The 21,289-nt window shown below is 35.0% G+C and overlaps 1 protein-coding gene across 2 annotated transcripts in view; it reads left to right on the forward strand.

Moving 5' to 3' along the window:
• TUSC3 (tumor suppressor candidate 3) overlaps positions 1 to 21,289 on the forward strand; it is a 129,722-nt gene that overhangs the window by 104,159 nt on the left and 4,274 nt on the right. For both annotated transcript variants that reach the window (XM_054825394.1, XM_054825395.1), the window contains 3 exons: positions 2,097 to 2,160; positions 14,728 to 14,802; positions 17,148 to 17,238. In XM_054825394.1, the coding sequence (XP_054681369.1) occupies positions 2,097 to 2,160; positions 14,728 to 14,802; positions 17,148 to 17,238 (230 nt within the window). Of the gene's footprint in view, positions 1 to 2,096; positions 2,161 to 14,727; positions 14,803 to 17,147; positions 17,239 to 21,289 lie in introns of those variants that run through there.

Raw genomic sequence — 21,289 nt, forward strand, 5'->3', positions numbered from 1 at the left:
ACCATAAAGAGAAAGAGAAAAATAATTTACTTTGCTGAAGTATAAAGCATATCAGTAAAAATGACATTTCCCATCTAAATATTTTACAAATACAGAAGGCATTTATAGCCTTAGGAGTCATATGACAACCAGTTTTATTAATTGGTGATAATAATGTCTCTTCAATATAGAATATATTTCTTTAGTTCCCAATGTGCATTTTTATACAACTTAGCATGTGTGTAGAGAAAGAGTAGTCATGATTATGTATAAATGCATATAGGTATTTAATAACTAAAGAGTGCTACTAGACCCTGTTACGCTTTTCTGATGAAAGGCTCGGGTTTTTATTTCAGTCACATAGTATTAACAAATACAGTATGTATTGAAATCATTGTAAGCTTTTGACTATATCTTAGTGCTATGATTGTAAGAAGAAATAGATGTTTACCATTTGTTAGGCACACTTGAATCCAGATCTGGCAAGTGTATTTGTATGCCTACGTGTATGTATCTTGCTTTAGCTGCATGAAAAATAATGACAGAGGGTCACTATTTGCAGGACTATGGTCACAACTGAGTCACAACTGAGTACACAATCTATTAAGTATTTTAACTTCATCATTAATCTTTGTTGATGTGAAATATTCCCATTTCCTTTATTTTTTATATATGTATGCGTGTGTGTGTATATATATATAACCTTAATAAGATTAATAACGAGCCCCACAAAAAATCAAGAAATATAGATTGACTCATTGTCACATCATGCTGCAATGAGATACTCTTACGAGATCAATGATTTTTATCTTATTAAAGAAAAAAGATGTCTTTGAGAGATGGAATCTTTGGATACATGAAGTTTTTGCCTGGTTTAGCTTTGAATTGGTTATTTGAATGAGCATAATATAATTGAATTTTGAAAATAGTAGATAACCATCCACTGAGTAAAAACTTTGATCATATCTTATGAACTCCATGTTTTGACAGTGCATCAACCAGAATTTAACCAATGTGGATGAAGGCATCCTTTTGTATGCTGAACCATCAGCGTATTTCAAACCTGAATTGTTCTGAATCTTGACAAGGATGCTATTCAGGCAGAATTATTCAGAGTAGAATGAATTAAAGCAAAATGCATAAGTTAAAAAATAAACAAACTAACAAAACCCTGAATCTATAAGAAGGGCAAAAAGTTTCCTTTATCTTAATAGGAGTGAGCATTTTTCTTTCTATTTAATTGGGCATCTATGCCTAAGAATACATATAAATAATACTTTGAGAACACTGATATATTTAATTTCACATAGAATTGTATGACAAGCTATACACAATGTTTGTAATTGATATAGTAGAGGAAGAGAGAAAATCTCTCTCGTTTTGTGAATGTTTGCAGTCCTTCAAATTTTTACTTCCTTTTTTGCTATTATAGCTGGTTAACAATAAACTCTAACAACTTCTGAATAATATGCTGTATGTTCTTAATAATACAAGTACATAATGAGCCCATTGACAATAATTATTTTTGGGAAAAAAAAAGTAGACTATGTTATGTGTGCATTTAGTATTAACATTTGTGATGGCATTTACTACAATTCCATATAAATAAGACATTTTATATATTAGTCTTTTTTTATGGACACAATTGTACCTTCTTGGAGAAAGATAGAATAGACTTTGAATGAAAAAACTTCACTCAATCTAAGACCAAAATGGACTGATTTTTTAAAGGCAAGGTTCAGTTTTAATTTTTGTCAAAACCATGCTGAGGCATGTCCTTGGTTTCATCACCTCCCTTCTCAAAAACAGTATCTTGTGAGCAAATAAATGCATCTTCTTTATTCAACACTAGCAGCAGTACGAAAAAGAGTCCAGCATAATGCATTTATATATGAAACATTAAATTCACTGCATATATGTGCTTTGCCTAAATATGCTGGCTTTAACATTCCTTTTTACTAAACATACATACATAAACTGTGGTGTTCACCTGTAGCTGTTGCTGTCTGTATTTTTCTGCAAAACAGGTTTTGTTTTGATTCTCACATATCCAGTTGTGCCATTTTCAATGGATTTCTTTGTTGTGAAGAGGATTATTTTTCATTTTTATTTTACAGAGTTACATACATGGAAGCAGTCAGGCTCAGTTTGTTGCAGAATCACATATTATTCTTCTGCTGAGTATCCTTCAAACTGGTGATAAATAGAAAAAAGGAAGCTGAGGCACAGTGTGCTGTTAAATGAAATTGCTCTGACAGTGAATATCATTGAACTTTTGAGCAGGTATTGTATTTTGGCTAACTATATGCTTAAATAAATATTCAATGTTACGATTTACTGCCAAGTAAAACTGATGTTGCTTTTCACTAACATGTATCTTTTTATCTCCTTTGTTACTCTTACGCTTCCTTACTAATCTTCATGTTTTTCCTTTCAATGTTATCTTTTCAGTAGCAGAAACTAATTTTCTTCTCTTTTTCACTCTTTATTATAAAAGTTAAAAAATTGATTTTATTTTATTTCTTTTAAATGACAAGGAAAGCATACTGAAATTTAATAATCGTACATGAAGATGATTTGTCCTTCAGTAGTCTTTGGTCTTGAGGTTTTTTTCCCCCACCTGATCTAGACAGTTTACTACTACTTGGAACAAATAACTGAGTCCTATTTGCTCATCTCCTCACAGAAAGATTCTGAGACCTAGTTTTACTCTCTCATTCTTAACTTAATCAAGTTAAATTAATTTTTTTGTGAATATGTCTTAATAATCTAAGAAAAACTAATGTACTGTCAGGTTTCTTTAAACCCTGCTTCTTATCAGCTTTGGTCATTAAATGAAAACTGTAGTCATTAACCACTATTAAAATATATCCAGATACCTTCCATCCAGGTACCTTTCCATCGCAGATACCTTCCTCTAAGGAGAACAAGAGAAAGAAAACAACATTCCCAATTTGAAGTAATAGCTGGGTTTGAGAGTTTGATTATCATAGCTACTCCCTTGTTCTCTCCCTGAGGTTGTGTTGGCTTACATCCTGCCCTTCCTCTGCTTCCCCATCTACCTTTGTCTTCGGCCTTTACTATCCAAAGAGAACACCATCGTTATATCTTCTTGCTTCATTACATTTATTTACTCAGGAACAATTTTGCTATCTGTGAAACCTTATTTGCTCAACAGATAGCTATTGCAAATTTAATTTCAAAGTTATGATCATATTTTGCAGAGTAAATGCAATATTTCCTATTGAACTGGAATACTGTGTCCAGTTCTGCGCCCCCCCAGTAGAGGAAAGATGCAGACTTACTTGAGCAAGTCCAGCAAGGGGCCACAAAGATGATTAGGGGACTGGAGCATCTCTCATGAGAGGAGAGGCTGAGAGAGCTGGGACTGTTTAACCTGGAGAAGAGAAGACTCAGTGGGATCTTTTCAATGTGTATGGCTACATGATGGGAGGAAATGAAGGAGACAGACTCTCTTAGTAGTGCCCTCTGACAGGACAAGAGGCAATGGGCCCAAACTGAAAAACAGGAAAGTCAGTCTGAAGACAAGATGATGTTTCTTACTTTGAGGAGGGGCTATAGGGTCTCCATCTGTGAAGATATTCAAAACCCAACTGGACACAGTTCTGGGCCACTTGCTCTAGCAGGTTGCTTGAGCAGAAGGGTTGGATTAGATGATCTCGAGAGGTCCCTTCCAATCTCAACCATTCTGTGATTCTGTCAATTGTCCAGGTTTTATATCATACCCTAATTAATGTTGTGTCAAAATCACATTGTATTTGCTCAAGTTTTGGAAGCACATTTATTTGTTCATTATTTCTAAATTTGGGCTCCTTTTCTTGGAAAGAGCGCGCTAAAGATAAATAGCTTTACCTGAAAACTGCCAAGTCAAAACTCAGTGATTGTTAATTTAATTGCTACAGTTTTTAAAAAAGTACACAGAGACAGCTATTACATTTCAGATGAAAAGTTTCTTGTATAGTAGATAGATAGTATGCATCTTGCATAGTATCATCTTTACGCTTTCTTTTGTGTAGCCACAATTTTTTGCTTTTCCCGAGCTGCCACAATTTAAACAAATCTGTTATCTAAAACAAATCCTGTTGGCTGCTTGAGAATGGGAAAAGTAAACTCAAAAAACAGCTGAGATTAAAAATAAACAAAACTTTTGTTCATGACATATTTTGTTTGTCTGACTCACGCATGAACATGGTATCTTTTTGTTGGCAGAGACTGTCTTTAAACTGAGAAGTTTGCTAACTACATTAAAGCAGCTGGCTGAAAGAACCCTTTCAGTGAAGTCGTTCAATGCCACTTGCGAAAAGAATTCTCTAAGGTTTCATTTCATGGCTCAATACTATTGAGCTGAGCTTTTGGTCACACAAATTTCACAAGTGATATGAAATCTTGACAGATTTTAACAGTTATGCATGAAAGAATTAATATTTCTTTATCCTTTCAATGTTGGTAGTAGTTATTAGCTGCTTCATTGCTTCTTCATTATTTGTTTGTTCAGGAAACGGTGATAGAAAATGTGGGAATTAGAAAAAAGTATGCCAGATTGATAAATAGTAGTACATTCACTTTATCCTTTAGAGTTTAAAAGATGCATTGAATTTTAAAACAAGACATTACTATGCTGGTAATGTACATGCTTCATTTGGTTGCTTCTTTTCACTTTGTAGTAGTAAGAACAAGGACAGGGTTGTCACTTCTTGCTAGATGTTGAAACACAATGTGGTGTTGCTCTATAAAGTGAATTTTTAATACCTCTGGTGAGAAAATACAAATTTCTATTGCATTTCTGTACTTGCTTTTAGATAGTGATTCTACCCAGTCTGCTAGATGATTTCCATATAAATATCTGCTGCTTTTGCCAGAGCTGTAGCTACATAATTAGGGCATGGGTAAGAAGGACTTGTGAAGATGTCAGCTATTCTGGTTCAAGCATATTATAAAGCAAAATTAAATTTAGTAAAATCTATACAGACTTACTGGTTACATACTAGGTGTATGCCCAAAATTTTTATAATATTTTAAACAAGTAGTTTTAGTCCTAACAGATGGTTACTACATCTTAGTAGTAACGCAATGGAAGTTACTGTAATAATACAGCACGTACAATGTTGCATCGGTAAAACAATTCTAAAAAAAAAAAATAAAGGCATTTTGATTATTTTTGTACTTAATTTTATTTCTGTGGTATGTTTTCTAACAGCTAAAATACTGATACTGCATTTAGCAGCAGATCGGACTAGCTGAAATGGGTTAGATTTAACACTTTCTGAAGACATTAAAAACTCACACTAAGCCAGCAGCTCAGAACAAGGAGGCATTATTTCATTCTCAAAGTCCCAAACTGGGTTCTGATTCATTCTGAGGCTCTTTAGAAGTGGGTGATGCGGGCCATCCTACCAAGTCCCTAGTATCTTATATTTTGGGTAAAGTTTCCTTTTAGAAGTTGAAGAAAAAAATCATCATATTTTGAAATAGATGAATAGTGAATTTAAATTTGAGCAGGATTTTAAAAACTGAGAAACATTCCTTCATGTAAGAAGTAGCCCCCATAATTCTGATACTCTTTTTACCTTATGAAATGAGAATTTATAGATCTTTCAGACTTACTTGCCCAAGCTAGTTCTAGACTGCAATGTTTGAGGTGAAATGGTCGTGTGGTCCAGAGCATGTGGAGATAGCGAACTGGCTGAGTACAGAGGCAACTCCAGCACAGCATGCCATCACTGCCTTTGTACTTGTTCCAGGAGCATTTTAGTCCAGAACAGTTTAGCTCCACCCTGCTAAGACAGAGATCTCATCTATCTAAACTCTGATATATCCAAATCCACAGAGTTGGCTTGGCATCCGAAGGCAATTTTCCCATCGGTAGGAATGCAGTACAAAGTACCTCGTTGCCCATGCTTGAGCTGATCCAGAGTTGATAATCTTCGCTGCACACACACTGTTGCCTGCTCAGTCACTCAGACGGCACTCAGGAACAGGCTGTTATCTTGGGTATGGAGCAAATACATAGAGCTGACATCCAAAACTGTGCCTGAGCTGGTAACAGTCCTTGTGTGTGAGCACCTAGCAGAGAACAGTGAAAGGGCATGCTTGGATATGATGATGCTTGTTAAATTATACACTTCAGTGACTTTCAGGCTATTACTACTCAGAAACTTTGAGGGGTTTATGTTATGCTGGCGATCTGACTGTTATTCAATTTTGTTGTTATTTTGCTCCCCTTTGTCTTGTCTTGGAGAGTTAACTTCAAGAAATAATCATGGAAATAATATAAACATTGGTTGAAGGGGACCTCTGAAGATCACATACTCCAGTCTTCCTCTTAAAGCAGGATTATCACCACCACTGCATCTGGTCTTCCATGTCTTTGTCTAGTGCAAGTGTTTAAAAACTCCAAGGACGGGGATTGCATAATCTCTCTGGGCAGTGACAGAAGTGAAGTTGTTCCTAACATCCAGTCTGAACCTCCCAAGCTGCAATTCACGACTCGTGCTGTTGTGTATAACAATCTTGTCTGTCATAAGGTTTTGGCTTCCCTTTGGATTTTTTTGCCAGCCTTGTAGAATGAGTGGTTTCTTCAGTAATGCTTTCATTCAAAAATGAACAGAACATTCTGTGGGATAGAATAATGAGATCCATTATGGTTTAGCTTTTTTATTGCCTAGGAGAAAAACAGAAGACAAGGTTTGCTTTTATTTGGGCTACTTTATAGCTCATTTCTAGCCATAGATTGGCATTTTGGAATTTTTTATTATTATTATTGGCACAGAGAGAATGCTTTAATATTTATTTCCAGAGAAAAAGTAATACTGAGTAACACGTATAAATTTAATTTGAGGTTGCATTTAATCATCTATAAAAATATGCTGGTCTTTTAAATATCTACTTTCAGTTTTCTTTGAAATCGGCCAACTGTTATTTCCTTCCCAGGAGCAACAGAACCTTGTTATCGTTTGCAATTGAGAAGGAAGTTTCATGTAATACAGAATGGGATTTATCCCCACATCAGCCTGATGATCACTGCTTCAAGCAACTGGGTATAATTTACACATATAATTTGGGTGGTTATGTAGAATTATATCAATATTGGGACTTTCCTGTGAGGTAGAAAAGCTATCAATAAGTCATTACAGAAACGGACGTATAACTGCTGTAGAATAAAAATGGCAGACCGCACAAAGACTATTTAAAATAAGAACATGGAATAGATTTTTTTGTTGTTGTTGCTAAATGGATATGGAAGCAGTAACTTATGTGGAGCTATCAACATACTAGACATTATGCAGCCTGTAATGCAAGGATTTTGCTTCTGAAAAGTTTAAATATCTCTGAGGATCATAGGACTGCATAATTTACACAGATGAGTAACTTTGTTCACATGAATAATCCTGGTGAGACAATCTATTTGTTGGCTAGGTATCTGATCCTATCACATAAAAAGAGCATATATCTAAACACTTTATGATTTAACAATGAAGTTTAGCGTCTTCTCAAGTTATCATCACAGTTTACATCCACGTGTATAAGTGCAGCAATGACTGTTAAGCAGATAGTTAGAGAAGGATTGTGCAAAACAAAACATCCAACCATAATCAGTGATTTAGGGATTTTTGAGCCAAATCTAGCATACAGAATATTATAGCTCCTCGCCACTGATGAATACATTCTTATTTCTTTTTAATCCTTTTTTGAATAAATTATGGCACAACATTCTAAAGAAATGAATTTTTCTTTAGAAAAGGAAATGTTAACTTCAGGTACTATGCAGAAGTTACTCCTTTAGGATGATTTTTAGTCTATAATTTGCACAATAACTTTATTGTGTGACTTTATTAAGTCATGGGAAATAGTTCTTTCTCCCCCCCGCCCCCTCTCCCCCTCTCAAGTTGGGGCTTTATAGAATTCACCATATAGATTTCTCTTTCTTTTCTGCTTTCCAAGTCGAAGAAGTCTACTCGTTCCTCATGCAGAAGATATTCTAGGCTTCTGGTGTCTATTCCTGCAACCCTTTTGTAACAGAAATGGGGTCATAGATAGTAACAGTCAGCGGAAATAATCAGGTATTTATAAAAAAAAAATAATGCAGGGTAGTTTGACATTCTTGGAGAGACAAGGAAGAGGAACTAAAGACAAGGATGATGAAGTACTGTTGCTGGAATTAGGGAGCGTAGACTTTTTAAGAACACATAGAGGTAGATGTAACTGTGGAATTAAGACCTGTCATTTTCTAAGAGGAACAATGTTAAGTAAACTGCACAATCAGTGTTACTGTTGTTATTAAATACAGTTGAATACAGATATGAGTATGTTGACTGTTGCAAACCGAACAGCCATTGGAGTATGCAGTACTGAGCTGTAAATATGGCTCTGGGTGTGAAGGTACAGTGAGAAAGGTATGGAATAGTAAGGTTGGAGAGGCTGTATTGAAGTTGAAAGATTTCTTCAGTTCTTCATTTCTCCCTTTGGTAGATACTAACCAATATTTCTAATGAATGTCCATTTTCATCAAGTTTTTATTTCATTCTGTTGAGAAATAAAACTGATTTGAATGCAGTGTGTCATATGTCTTTGCTTTTGCAGTAACAGTAAATCTTTATTATAGAGAGTAATTTTCAAAGTTACAGCATATATTTTCATTATCAAAAGAGTTTCAGTTATTAGGCAAATTATTTGTTGTACAGGAGATAAATCTAAACCATTATTATAGGAATTAGCAGTTAATAGTAACCTGAAAGTCTTTCTCATTATTACTAATAAACTTAGCTAACTTCGATGCTGATCAAATAGATGCACCTAAGTAAAAATGGAAATGGCTTTTCAGTATGTTAATTTGAATTCTCAAGGCAGAGTTTAATGTGACAGCTGTGTAGGTGGATATAAGATGTTGATTGAAAAGGAAAAAGAAATCTGATTGGTTATAAAGAAAAAGACAAATCTTTTCTGTAGCATTAAAATTACACCTATTATGAAAGACATTTCCTGTCCTACAGAGTGAATTTAAATGAAGTGTATTAAGTGCTTCTTTGGTGTAAGGAAACTTAACTACAGAATGAATTTAAATGGGAGATGTCTTTCTGTCTGTCAGTAGGGCTCATGCAAAGTCACTGAGCGTAAAAACCTGAACTTTTGAGTCAAAGTCAATAGAAAATACTCATTTAGCTCTCGGTAGTAAGACTCTATCAGTCATGCATAATGGAATCCAGTTGTGTTCCCCAGAGATTTTTTTAAAAGGGAGAGATGACGACAACGAAAGTGGTGAGAGAAGGTTTTTGTATGCTTGATCTTAAGGATACGAAAAAAGGGAAGAACACCACAGCGGAAAAAGAACTAAAAGCACAAAATTATAGCATATTTAAGCATGCCTCTTAATTAACTATGGAAATCAATGTCCAAAGCAGCAAAACGTACTGCACGTTTTCTGATCTTTACTTGCATTATCCACCAATACTCTGTTAACCTTGTAGGCTCTTCTGGAGGCTGCCTGACTCCTCCTAATTGTAGCGAAGCATAAAGAGATGATAGCTAAAAAAAATCAAGAAACGTTCTTCCATCATTACCTCATTCTTCTACTGCTTGAACTTAAAATAATTCATAATACGGCCTTTGAAGGAAGATACTAAAGTCTCTTAGATGTGAGATACACAGGGACTTTATGGCTGGGCATTTGTCAGTGCAACATACAATGTAATTCTCTTTCATCAGCTAAGTGATGATACTGGATTTGGTGAATTGCCTTCAAATATGGCGTGTGTCCTCTGTATGAAATGACCAACTCTTTAGTTCAGTGATTTTCAGCTGTGTTCAATTTCTGGCTCTAAAATTTTCCAATGGAAGTGCAGACCCCTGCAAAGCAAATTTAGCTGTTGGTGGCTGTGGCAATTACCCCGTTTGTATTTGCCTTTTGCATGTAACTGACTGCTAGTCCACAGACCAAGAGGCATTCACTGACCACAGGCTGAAGACAGCAGCATTTTTAAGGGTTTCTCTTTAGGCATCAATTAATAATTTTAATGGTTATTTTAATTGTTAGGAAACATATTTTTTTGAGTGGCTAAAAGATGCAGAAACACAGTCCAAAGTTAAACGTTTTATCTTCTGGATCCACAGATAGCTTTTACTAAATTGAATAGTCCTCAAGTGCATTCAGCTAAGAATAAATTGTGTCTGTTAAGATACTGCACAGGTCTTTAACAATGAAGAAAAGTTTAATGCCAGCCTAGAGTCATACTGATGATGATTTATGATATAGAAGAGAATGTGTGATATTCTTAAAAAGATTTATAGGTGCTTAGAGAAAGCAAGAGAGATGGGGTGTGTGCATGCTGAAGGATCAAGTGTGTACTAACAAACAGATGAGACATTCTAAAACAAGTCTAGCGTTTGAAATAAAGCGCTTGAAGATAAGGTAAATGTTTGGAAGAAAGTGTTAGAATAGGGAGAGAAAATTATATAGTATCATAAATATTTATAAATAGCTCAAATAGAGCTTGCTTTAGGCAATGTATTTGGCTTTTAAAAGTTAAGAAGTAAAGATATTAAGAAAAATTCATTCAATTATTTTCATCTCTGGTATGCTTATCATTAAGGAAACTAAAGTACTGTTATACATTTACGTGTTCTGGAGATGTGTACAATTCTGTGATTTGTATCCTTGGATTTTTCAAGTATAAGTTAAATCCAACCTGAAATGATTCAGATAAAGAGCCTGTAATGTGGTTGATATTTCTGAAATTATAGCAGGTATTTTAGAGGTTTAAGTATTAGTAGGAAAAAGTTCAGAAAATATGTCTCGGTTAGCAAACCATTCCTCATAAGGGACCAGCAAAGAATTTCTCATGTTCTAATCATCACCCCCCGAGACAAAAAAAAAAAAACCCACAACCAATAAAACCCCAAAACGAACCAAAAAAACCACTAAAAAAAAAAAAAAGGCAACACACCAAAGATATTCCTGTTGATCATATTACTCCTTCACAAAAAATTTACGTGCTTTTCTTTGTTCCATGTGTGATAAAGTGAACCAGAAGTTTCTAAAATGTGTGTGATAATCTGTCCCCATTTTACTTAGCCGTAAACTGAGCACAGACTTGAGAGGATGAATATTTTGTTCCCTAGATTTTCTTGCTCATGTGTTATTAAGGAACTGCATGATCTGCAACTAAAAGGTAGTTGTTTCTTTATGTGTATAATGCTAATGCTGGATTTTGTACTCTTGGCAGAAATCCAGCAGAATATGAATGAGACCATCAAACTTTTTTCACAAAAGTACCCAAGTGTTAGTCAACCTATTTTCTCTCCTCCTTTTATTCCCCACTCACTACTACTAATTAGAACTAAATTTGTGAAGTAAAGCTATAAATTTTGTATATAGATATATCGTGTTAATAAACTTATGAACTATCAGGTTTTCTTTTTGGACTTTCTGGCTGGAATTAACAGTGATCACATTTGCTGTTAAAGTACACTAATAAAAAGTATCCAGAATTTACTAGTAATCACTTTCATTTTGTAGGGTAGCTATCATTCGGGAGTTTTTTGATCCAGTCTTTATTGTTTTGGTTTGAGGTTTTGTGGGGCTAAATATTACACTCTATTACTGCTGATCTTCTAAATAATCTTACGAGTTTTGATGATCACTGTGTTTTTCATCCGATTTTAAAACTGTTCTTCTTCATGTATCAAAACACTCAGAACCTTTTCAAAAGCACTAACTAAATAATATATGTTGTCAATTTCTATGAAAAGCATGTACCAGCTGGGGAAAGGAACAGCAGAAGTTTAATATGTAAAAGTGAAGTCATTCCAAATTTGAGAAGACATATAACTGGATTTACACAGGAAAAAAAATGCTGCAGAGGGATACATTTATCAGAAATCATGAGCATCTGAATTTAAAATATTTGCTAGCCATGGTTTATCTGAGTGCCACATTCCTCTCATTTTTCAGAATATTTTTGTAATTCGTAGTGAGGGAGATAAAGAGGAATTAGAAAATAAATACATCTTTTGACGCCATCTCATTTTTTACAGATCGAAAACTGTCCAAGTAACCACTTGCCAAAACTTTAAATTCTGCACCTGCTAGCAAAATATGATACTGTAAAAGATTATTTTCAGAGCTAGGACTGTTGCTTTCTTTTGTAGAATATCCAAATACTGTAAAGACATACAATATTGGAAACAGGAGCAAAAAATAACAACTTAAGCTATATGTTCTGTGGTAAAAAGCTAATGATTGCACAGAAATCACAACTCAGACTGAATTTTTGTTTCAACATCACAGAGCTGAGGCAAGTGACGTGCTCAGTGTTAAGAGTGTGAAGTTATGAAGCTGCTGTTATTGAAGCTAGAAGGCAACCAGTGAGGCTGAAAGCTCAACAATGATAAAGTTAGAAAACAACAACTGAAGCAAAAATAGTGACAATGTGAGGGAAGCTTTAGGGGTAATGATGTGAGACTCCAAAAGAGAGGAAAAAAAATAAAGATCAGCACAGTTCAGCTGGTTACAAATCTAAAATTCTCAGTTGCAGAGCAAACAGTTACTTTTGTGAGACTTTTCTTCCTGATGGTAAGAAAAGTAACTTAAACTCATGGTCTGGTAAGAAAATAGGAACTAAGTTACAGACTGATTGTCTGCCAAATGGGTTTTTAGTGTGTGGTTGGTTGGTTTGTTTACTTCTCAGAAGCAACCAGGTAAGGGAAATAGCAAAGGACCACATTATGTGCAATATTGCATGAGATAATCTAGCAAATAAATTCCATTTACAAAGCAGTCCAAAGCCTCTGCAAAGAATAGCACTTCCCTGAGACCCTCTGCTGAGTTACCGTCACACCTTGGGGCTGGGGTTTTTTCCCATGACTCAGTCAAAGTAAAAACAAAAACACTACTATAAATCTAAGTGAGGGATTGGTAAATATGCTACATTAGGGGCTCTTCTTAATAGGTTAGAAATATATGTGGATTTTTTTTTTCTCAGCAATTCTTGTTGCAGCCTCCTCAATTAATTTGTTTTTATGCTTTTGTAACTTTTGAAAGCAGAGAACTGAATGATTCTCGTGACATTCTTTCCAATTCTTTTTCCTACTTGAAGCATAGCAGTAGCACAGGAGATTTCCAGTCTCTTATGCTCATGAATCTGAATCCTAACAGGCAAAATTTTTAGAAAGTAATCTTTGCCTTCCCTTCCAATTTGCATAGTCTCATGGATTCCAGGGTTGGCTTTTTTCCCAATATTTTGTGATTTTTTTTTTTTTTAAATATTATGTCAAGTCCAGTAATAATCTAGAAGACTTGAATATGACCATTTATTCGTAAGAGTGACCTTACGCTGTGCATGTGTGAGAAAGTAATTTGGGCTACTACTGTGTTTCTAATAAGTGTCTAATTTAGGACTGTAGGTAGATGCCTGTATGAAAGAGGTGGTGTTAAAACTTGCATTTCCTTGACGTTGCCTATTGGGTGAGATGGGCATCTGCCTCCTTTCACCGTTACTGTTTGCTTTCATTAATCCTGTTATTCTTCATTTGACTTTTCTCCTTCTATGTATCTGAAATTTTGAAGTCTCAAATCTGAATCAGGCCGCTAATCTCTGATGAAGCGTGATGATGTTAGCGTTGACATTTCTAAATCCTTTGCTCAGGCTCAGCTTAAATGAAAGTGTATAACTGAAATTTCAGATGTCTTTGAGCATTTTGGTCTAATTTTGAACATTTCTAACATGAAAAATGTTAATATGAATGTTGATAGGATTAGTGCAACTTTAATGTTACCGGATGCAGATATTGTTTATGGATGTAGCATGTTTGAAGCATCTCCCGTGCATTATCTGTGTACGTAAACAGAATCATTTTCTCATTCTTCAAGTTTGTAGTCATCCTCCTGCCTAGCCCTGGGGTAAGTCATGCTTAAAAATCCAACCTTATTCAAGAAGCAGTTAACTCTGGTGAAGTTTGTATTTCCTGAAATTGTGAGATATAGCTCCCATAATGGACTCCTGCTTCAGTATGGCATTCAGGCATGCCTCCTCTTCAGAGCAGATGTTATGCACAGTAGTAACTGTTCCTTTTTTGTTTATACAGTTTCAAATAAACATTTAAGTGAATGGTTTAAGATCTTGCTAAATTGGTTAAATTGTTTTATCATTATGTACTTGTTCACATTTGTAACAGTTATAATGAGACAATAAAACACTGAAAGTGACTGAGGACTTTGCCTCTGAGATGTTTCTCTGCTAAACTATTAAGCAATATGACACTAAAGAGGGAGCTAATGTCTTATCTAAAAGCAGAGGAAGATAAAGCAGTCCAAGTGCTTCAATTTGCATGAAATAACCAATGAATTGTGTGCAATAACACTGAATTTCTGGTTCTTACAGTTTTCATTTTTTTAAAATCCTTTACTACCAATATACAGAATATTGTAAGATATTGGGGAATCGCTATTTCCATAACTGTCCAAAATTTGTGTGTCCTACTTGACAAGTGGTCCTTCAAAGCTTTTCGAACCTTCTTTCCTTTTTTATCTAGAATGCACAAAGGAAAATCTTACTACACATTTTTGCCACAGGTGAGTGTATTGGTACAGTACAGATTGCGATATGCAGTTTTATATATAAATACTTTCTTTCTTTCATTTTGTGAACCTGAAAGCTTTAGTTTATAGTTGTACCTTTGTGGCTTTCTGAGGTATCCACACATCTGCTGTTTTCCTTGACAATGGCAATACAGATGCTGCTATCACCATGGGAATGGTACTCCTGAATGAAGCTGCTACGTCCAAAGGGGATGTTGGAAAAAGGAGAAGTAAGTTATTTAGTACAACTAAGAAAATGCTTAGACAATTGGAAGACATTGAGATATTACAAATGAATATCTGATTAAGTTTTCAGAAGGTCTCTACCTTAAACCAATTTTTACCTTTTGTGAGGTGGAAGAGAGTATAAAAAATCTGTTGATAAAACTGCATTCACATGAAGTTGTAACAGTAAAAAATGTTTTATGCATACTCAGCCAAGCTTGACATGGTATCTCCACTATGTAGTACTGCATAAATGCTTTTTGGCTCCTGAATTATTTGAAAGTCAGTGACATAAAGAACAAGAGTTTCAAAACATTGTTTTCAAAATGAATTTAGGTATTTAAGATGACAACATCCAAAGGAGTGTGAAAATTCTTTTACTTGATATGTTTTGCCAGTATCATGTCTCCAGAGGAAGCTGAAAGCCCAGCAGTAGGTGTAGTACAGAACATATCCTAATCTGTAATGTCTTAAGATTCTTAGTCTGAAGTGCAAGTTTTATGTTTTTCTGAATGCTGTTGTCATTCAGAATATTTGCAAGATTTTTTGGCAATGAATTGCATAAACACACAATACGAAAGTATTTTATCCAGATTTAAACTTCCTAACTCTTAGGTCGAACAAATTTTTACTGAGTATGACATAGGCTGAAACAAATATGGCCATCTGCCTTTGGAACTTTAATAATATTGTTTTCATATCTCCTGCCACTTATTCTTTTTCTCATACAAGGCGTTGAAGTCCTTTGAAAGACACCAGCCTTCCTATGCTGCTTCCCCTTTCTTTCTAGATCAGTTCTTTAGCTTCTTCTGTGGAATACACAGCATTGCAGATAGGGCTGGCCAACTGTTTTCTATAAAAGCATTCTATAATTCTTCATAATAGCTGGTTGAATGTTGGCTAGAGATCTCTAATCTATAGTGATTTGAGGGGCTCCTTCAATGAGCTGCAGATGTATAACAATTCTGAATATCTTTTACAGTATCTAGCTTCAATACTAATGTCAAAAGAGACAGTGACATGAGTTTAATTGGAATATGATCTTAGATCACAATTGAGATCTGGGTCTGTGAACATGGACACAGCAAAATAGCAGTGGGCTGCAATACAAAGTCAGGCTCTTCTGCTTGTGGCCATTATGTGACTGCTTTCCGTTTACCTGCCTTGCACTGTTCATGCTTCGCAATTTATTCATCCATAATTTGAAATCATATGTGTGAGTGGTGATTTCTTTATAATGAAATGTGTTTATTAGATTTGTATGTGGCTAGTTTTCTCAAAATAACTGCAGAAATTTTGTATTTCAATTGACGTATGTCAGTTTCCACATGGTCAGTTTTAATGAAAAAATGCGACATCATTGTCAGTTTTCCCAGCTTCGTGGTTGCTCATCCTTCGCTCAAAGCCAGCACACTTTTGAAGCATGAATATTGCAATTAAATAGCAAAGGTTTGGCTAAAGTAGGAATAGTATAAGAAGAGAAGCTTTTAAAATCAAAGTAGCTCACTAGAACCAAAACTTTGTCTAATGTAGATGAGCTGCATCTCAATTATATGCATCAGCTTGTAACATGTTTCCTTTTTTCTTTATTTATTTACCTGCAATTGATCAAAAAGGTTTTATGTTATTATTTCACAGGGTGACAACTGGTGTTCCAAATTTTACTAATTAATTTAAGCATTTACTTTGCTAATTTGTTCTTTGCCTGAAAAGGCTCAAAGCGCTTACATCTGGATGCTGTCAGGAGGTCTGCATCACTGCTACTTATCTTCAAAACCCAAAGATTTATATTGCTATCAAGTTAAGAATAAAAAGTAATTTGGCTACCAGCCTTGGAACTTACCACAGTGAAATGTTTTAGCCACTAGGAACTAGATAAAGTAGTTACTAAACTACCTCTGCTGTTACTTCAGCCTTAGATGGTTGACTAGAGAGAACACGATTCCATTAGTCAAGGGATATTTTTCTAAATGTAATTTGTTTTCCACAAAGAACAAGCAAATACCTGAAATTACATTGCTTGATATGTATAATTTACAGGGTTATTAAATCCATTATCAGCAGTAAGGTGTTTGCATCCACATACATTTGAGTTGCAAATTGCTGCTCTTTTTTCTTGAAAATATATTCACACTGACAAGTTATTTTTTCTTAATAACCATAAATATTATTTCCATATGTGTTTGAAATCCTGTCAGGAGATAGTGGGCATCAGTAGTCAAAGCAGTAACATTTTTGTATTTAACTGTGTCAACATTCTTCATAAGTGATTGACATAAATAATATTCTTTGTAGAGATTCCAGTTTTAAATCTTTTATGTGCTTATGAACAAAGTTATTTTCTTTCCAGTAATATGTCTGGTAGGCCTGGGTCTGGTGGTCTTCTTCTTCAGCTTCCTATTGTCAATATTTCGCTCCAAATACCATGGCTACCCATACAGGTAATGTCTCATTAAATTCTTATCTTACACATTTTAATTGCTTTGTATAAGTTTAAGACTAGCTTTCAGGTAAACAGTCTTTAATTTTTACCACTGAAGTCTATGGGAGCTGGAAGAAGCAGGAAGAAGGGCGATTAATTCAAGCAAACCAAAAAAGGTCTGGAAAGCTAGTGTTGTTAACTTGACTGTTAATGCAGACCAGTTAAATGGATTTGAGCACAGACATGTGGCGTACGCAGTGCCACATGAAAAATAAAAAGAAAATGTGCTTGAGTTTATAAACCTTTATTAGATATTTATTTGTGTATCTTTATAACAAAGATGTACATAAGACACACACAAAAACACCAAACCAGTGTACAGTGCTAGGCTATGATTCATCACTGGAAGTACCTTCTTCTTTTGTCAGGCACACCAGAGAGGAAAGAAAGGGTTATAGTCTGTCTTAATTATATGTACAGCTGTCAGTTAAACAGTTATAATTTGTCTAACAAGCAGAAAAAGTAGAAAAATAGTGAAGATAATACAGTTCTTGCTTTTAATAGGAGGATGCTTTCAGCTAGGAGGTCACCTACAGAGGCAATGAAGACTTCTGATTCACATCTTCTTCTGATCTGTTATATATTTTTAGTAGCTTGACAGGAACAGATGGCCCATAGCATTTTCTTGTGATCCTGGTACCATTTTCACTTGTACATGAAAAGGCCTAGCTAGAGGAAAAGGAAAGGTGCAATTAAGCAAGTCTTCGATGCTATAGTAATGATGGACAAGGCTACTGACGTAAAAGCAATACAGTGACATTCCTGAAGTCATGAAGTTTGTGGAACAAAACAGAGACCTGCTGATTTTTCTCTCCCAAAGCTTTGTTTTGTAGAATGACTAAATATTTTCAATGAGGAAGGTCCTTTTCCTGTTGTTTTATTCTCCAGGATTATCAATTTTGTTCCATTGACTTTTGATCCTATTTGAAACTCTGCTGTTCTTCCCATTGCTTCAGTCTTTGCTCCTTTTTAACTTTTTTCCCTGTAGAGATCTATATATATACATATGTGTATAAATATATATGTATACAGTTGACATAGCCTTAACATGCTATGCTAGGCTTTACAATAAAGATAATATGCACGAGTGCTGTTTTCTCCCCTCTAGTTGGCCACAGTGCATTTAAAAAGGTGAGATATTCCTTATTTCCAGTGAAATTGGTTTCTGTAAACTAGTAGACCAATGCTTCACAGAATATTAGTCTACATTACTATTCCCATGTATCAAAGAATAAGTGGATGACGTGTGTTGCAAGGTAGATAGAGTAATATTTTGCTGAAAGGTCTGGCATAATGAAATGTCAACTAATAAATACATACATAAGGGAAACATTAGTACAACAGATTGAGAAAGAATATTTTGAAGTAAATAGAGAACAAAAGAACTGTATCCATTAATGATAACAGTTCTGTTGTTTTTACAGCCACTGTTCATTAATGATATGAGGAATACTTCTACAGTTTTTCTCAGATACTCAGATTTCTAAGTCTAGGTCTTGTGATTAGTGCATCAGCCAGCTTTATATTCTGTGTAATATTCTACTAGTAAGGATTCAGCCTTGCAAAGCCAACTTAGAGCTAACATTTGAGCTAATACATAAAATTTTTCTATTAGTTTTTACTGCAAGACTTTAGAACTATTTTCTTGTTTACTGAGCTTGGTCTTTATCAAGATTAACTGACATTTAGTTTAGATCACCTCAGATTAGTTTTAGCATTTAATAACATCATACTTGAGACAAGGAAACTCTTCTGGTTGCAATATGCATAGAAAGTGTGCTCCTGCTTTTTACTCATTTCTGCTAAGGAAAGAGGTCTGTAAAGGGCCTAATAGTATCATATTGCAAGTTTTCATCAGTATGGAGTTAGTAGTTTGCCATCTGGGATAGTCTGTACGGCCTCTCGGTATCCTCTCTAGAGACTACCTTCTAGCTCGACTGACTTGGGGTGAAAGACAGGATCCAGTTTTCCTAAGTGTGAGGTACTCTTTCTTCCCATTAAGTGCTTAAGTCTTAAGAAGAAATTATGAGCTTGATCTGTAGCTTGTAAGATCACTTGAGAAGCACTGCCAAAGAATGTCAACCCATGGTCTAAGCTCACTTGCATCTTCTCATAACAAGTTTACTAAAAGGAAAAAGCTGTTGTTGTGTTCCTTGCCATGCAATTTAACCACTGGTGAAGAAAGAAATAAAAGAAATCCAGGATAGTGCTGAAAAGAATGATTCATCACAATCCTGTTAAAATGAGATAGTGCTGCATCACGTTGTTACTGTGAAGGTATTATTAGATCCAAAAACCTAATTCTGTCTTAAGGAGTTAAGTAGATTCAATATTTCAACTTACTAATCAGTAACACCCATCAAGTAAATTCATAAAAGAGTGAGCCCTGTGGATGCATAAGTACGTGAGAAACATTTAATAGCTGGCTAAGTGTTATGCACTTTTCTCTGATTTTTTTATAATGTTACTGCTCCTGCAGAATTAAGCAAGATCTTCCAGGCTTACTTGGACTGTCCTAGATTCTTCATGGTTTCATGGGAATAAATTAATCATTCAATCTTAAATCCTCACTCAATGCGGAATTACTGGAAACCATCACTAGAACTGATCCTTTTGCTTTGCTGTTATCAAATTTCATTCGCTAGTTTCCCAAATGTGTAATTCACTTACCTGGTCCTTTCCACTGTTAAATCTTTCTGGTTTCTGTTCGTCTCTTGGATAGCTCTGACCTCATTTTCTGTTGTAGTATTTTAAACAAACATGCTATTGATTCTTTGACACTTCAGTGATCTCAACCATGTCATCTTCATGACAATGCCATAGTGTTTCTTAAGAGAAGCCTCTTTGGTTTATGGGCATAGTTCTTACAAATTTTAATGAAGTGAATGTGCAAAATATTAAGGAGGACTAAGTATATAAACTCTGTTATTTTCTTGTTCCCTCTCTAATTTAATATCCTGCATTTTAACTTCAGTCATATATGCTGATATACATTAATCTTTTTGTCTGAATTCCCTAGGATCTTCCAAGGAGTTCCATATCCCATCAACTGATCCCAGCATAATCTTAAGATGTGAAATATCTGTCTTTTTACTTTCACCTTGTTGTAGATTTCACCTTGAAACTATCAGTCTTTATGTGATAAATTGTCCTCAGGCCTAGTAAAGCTTTGCCTTTAACAATACTAACAACAACGCATACTAATGATCTGTCAGAAAAAAGAAAGAATGTTTGTGTTGGCATGCCCAAAGCAACAGTTAAAAAAAACCCCTGAAATTGTTTTAATGCTGTAAGCATAATCTCAAGCATCAACTTCACTGTCCTACTTAAAAAAAAAAGAAAAAATATACTAAGTTGTTTCTGTTCTCTGGCACTGAACAACCAAGTCAGTCCTCTATGAAGCAGCATGCATCAATAAAAACTGAAACAGCAACACAACCTGCTGTGCATCTTCTTTCTCTCCAATGACCTCCATGTAGTGAAGATAAATCAAACCAGAGGTGGATAAACATAAAGCGGGCATCAAAAACTGGAGAAAGACTGTTATTTCCTTTTCTAAAGTGCATAAATAAAAGTATTGGGAATGCTGTTATTTCTTTGACCCTGGTAATGCCATTGTCACTGTTAATTTCTGTGACAAACAGAAACGTGTCCAGAGGAGTGCTAGATAAGAGCCCAGGTCTATAAGTGTGCTTTCTAGAGGGCATGTATGTAGGAAGGGAGAGTAACATTTTGTTTACATTTTTTTTCATCCACTTCAGACATTTTCCAATTAAATTTTTGATTCTTCCTTCCACCGAATTTTCTTCTTGAAGGCTAAGGTTGGGGAAAAAAATGGTTTAATTAATATGCTGGTAAAATACCCTTGTACAATAAAGTGTTGGAATGGGAGAAGTGCTGCAAAATGGAGGTCATCATGAAGGTTACTTACTGAGTGAACTCAATTGTGATGGATGAGCTAGCATGTAACAAATCTCTCTGCGAGAGCCATTTTTACCACAGCAGGGCAT

The sequence above is a fragment of the Grus americana genome, chromosome 4 (genome assembly GCF_028858705.1).
Source record: "Grus americana isolate bGruAme1 chromosome 4, bGruAme1.mat, whole genome shotgun sequence".
NCBI lineage: Eukaryota > Metazoa > Chordata > Aves > Gruiformes > Gruidae > Grus > Grus americana.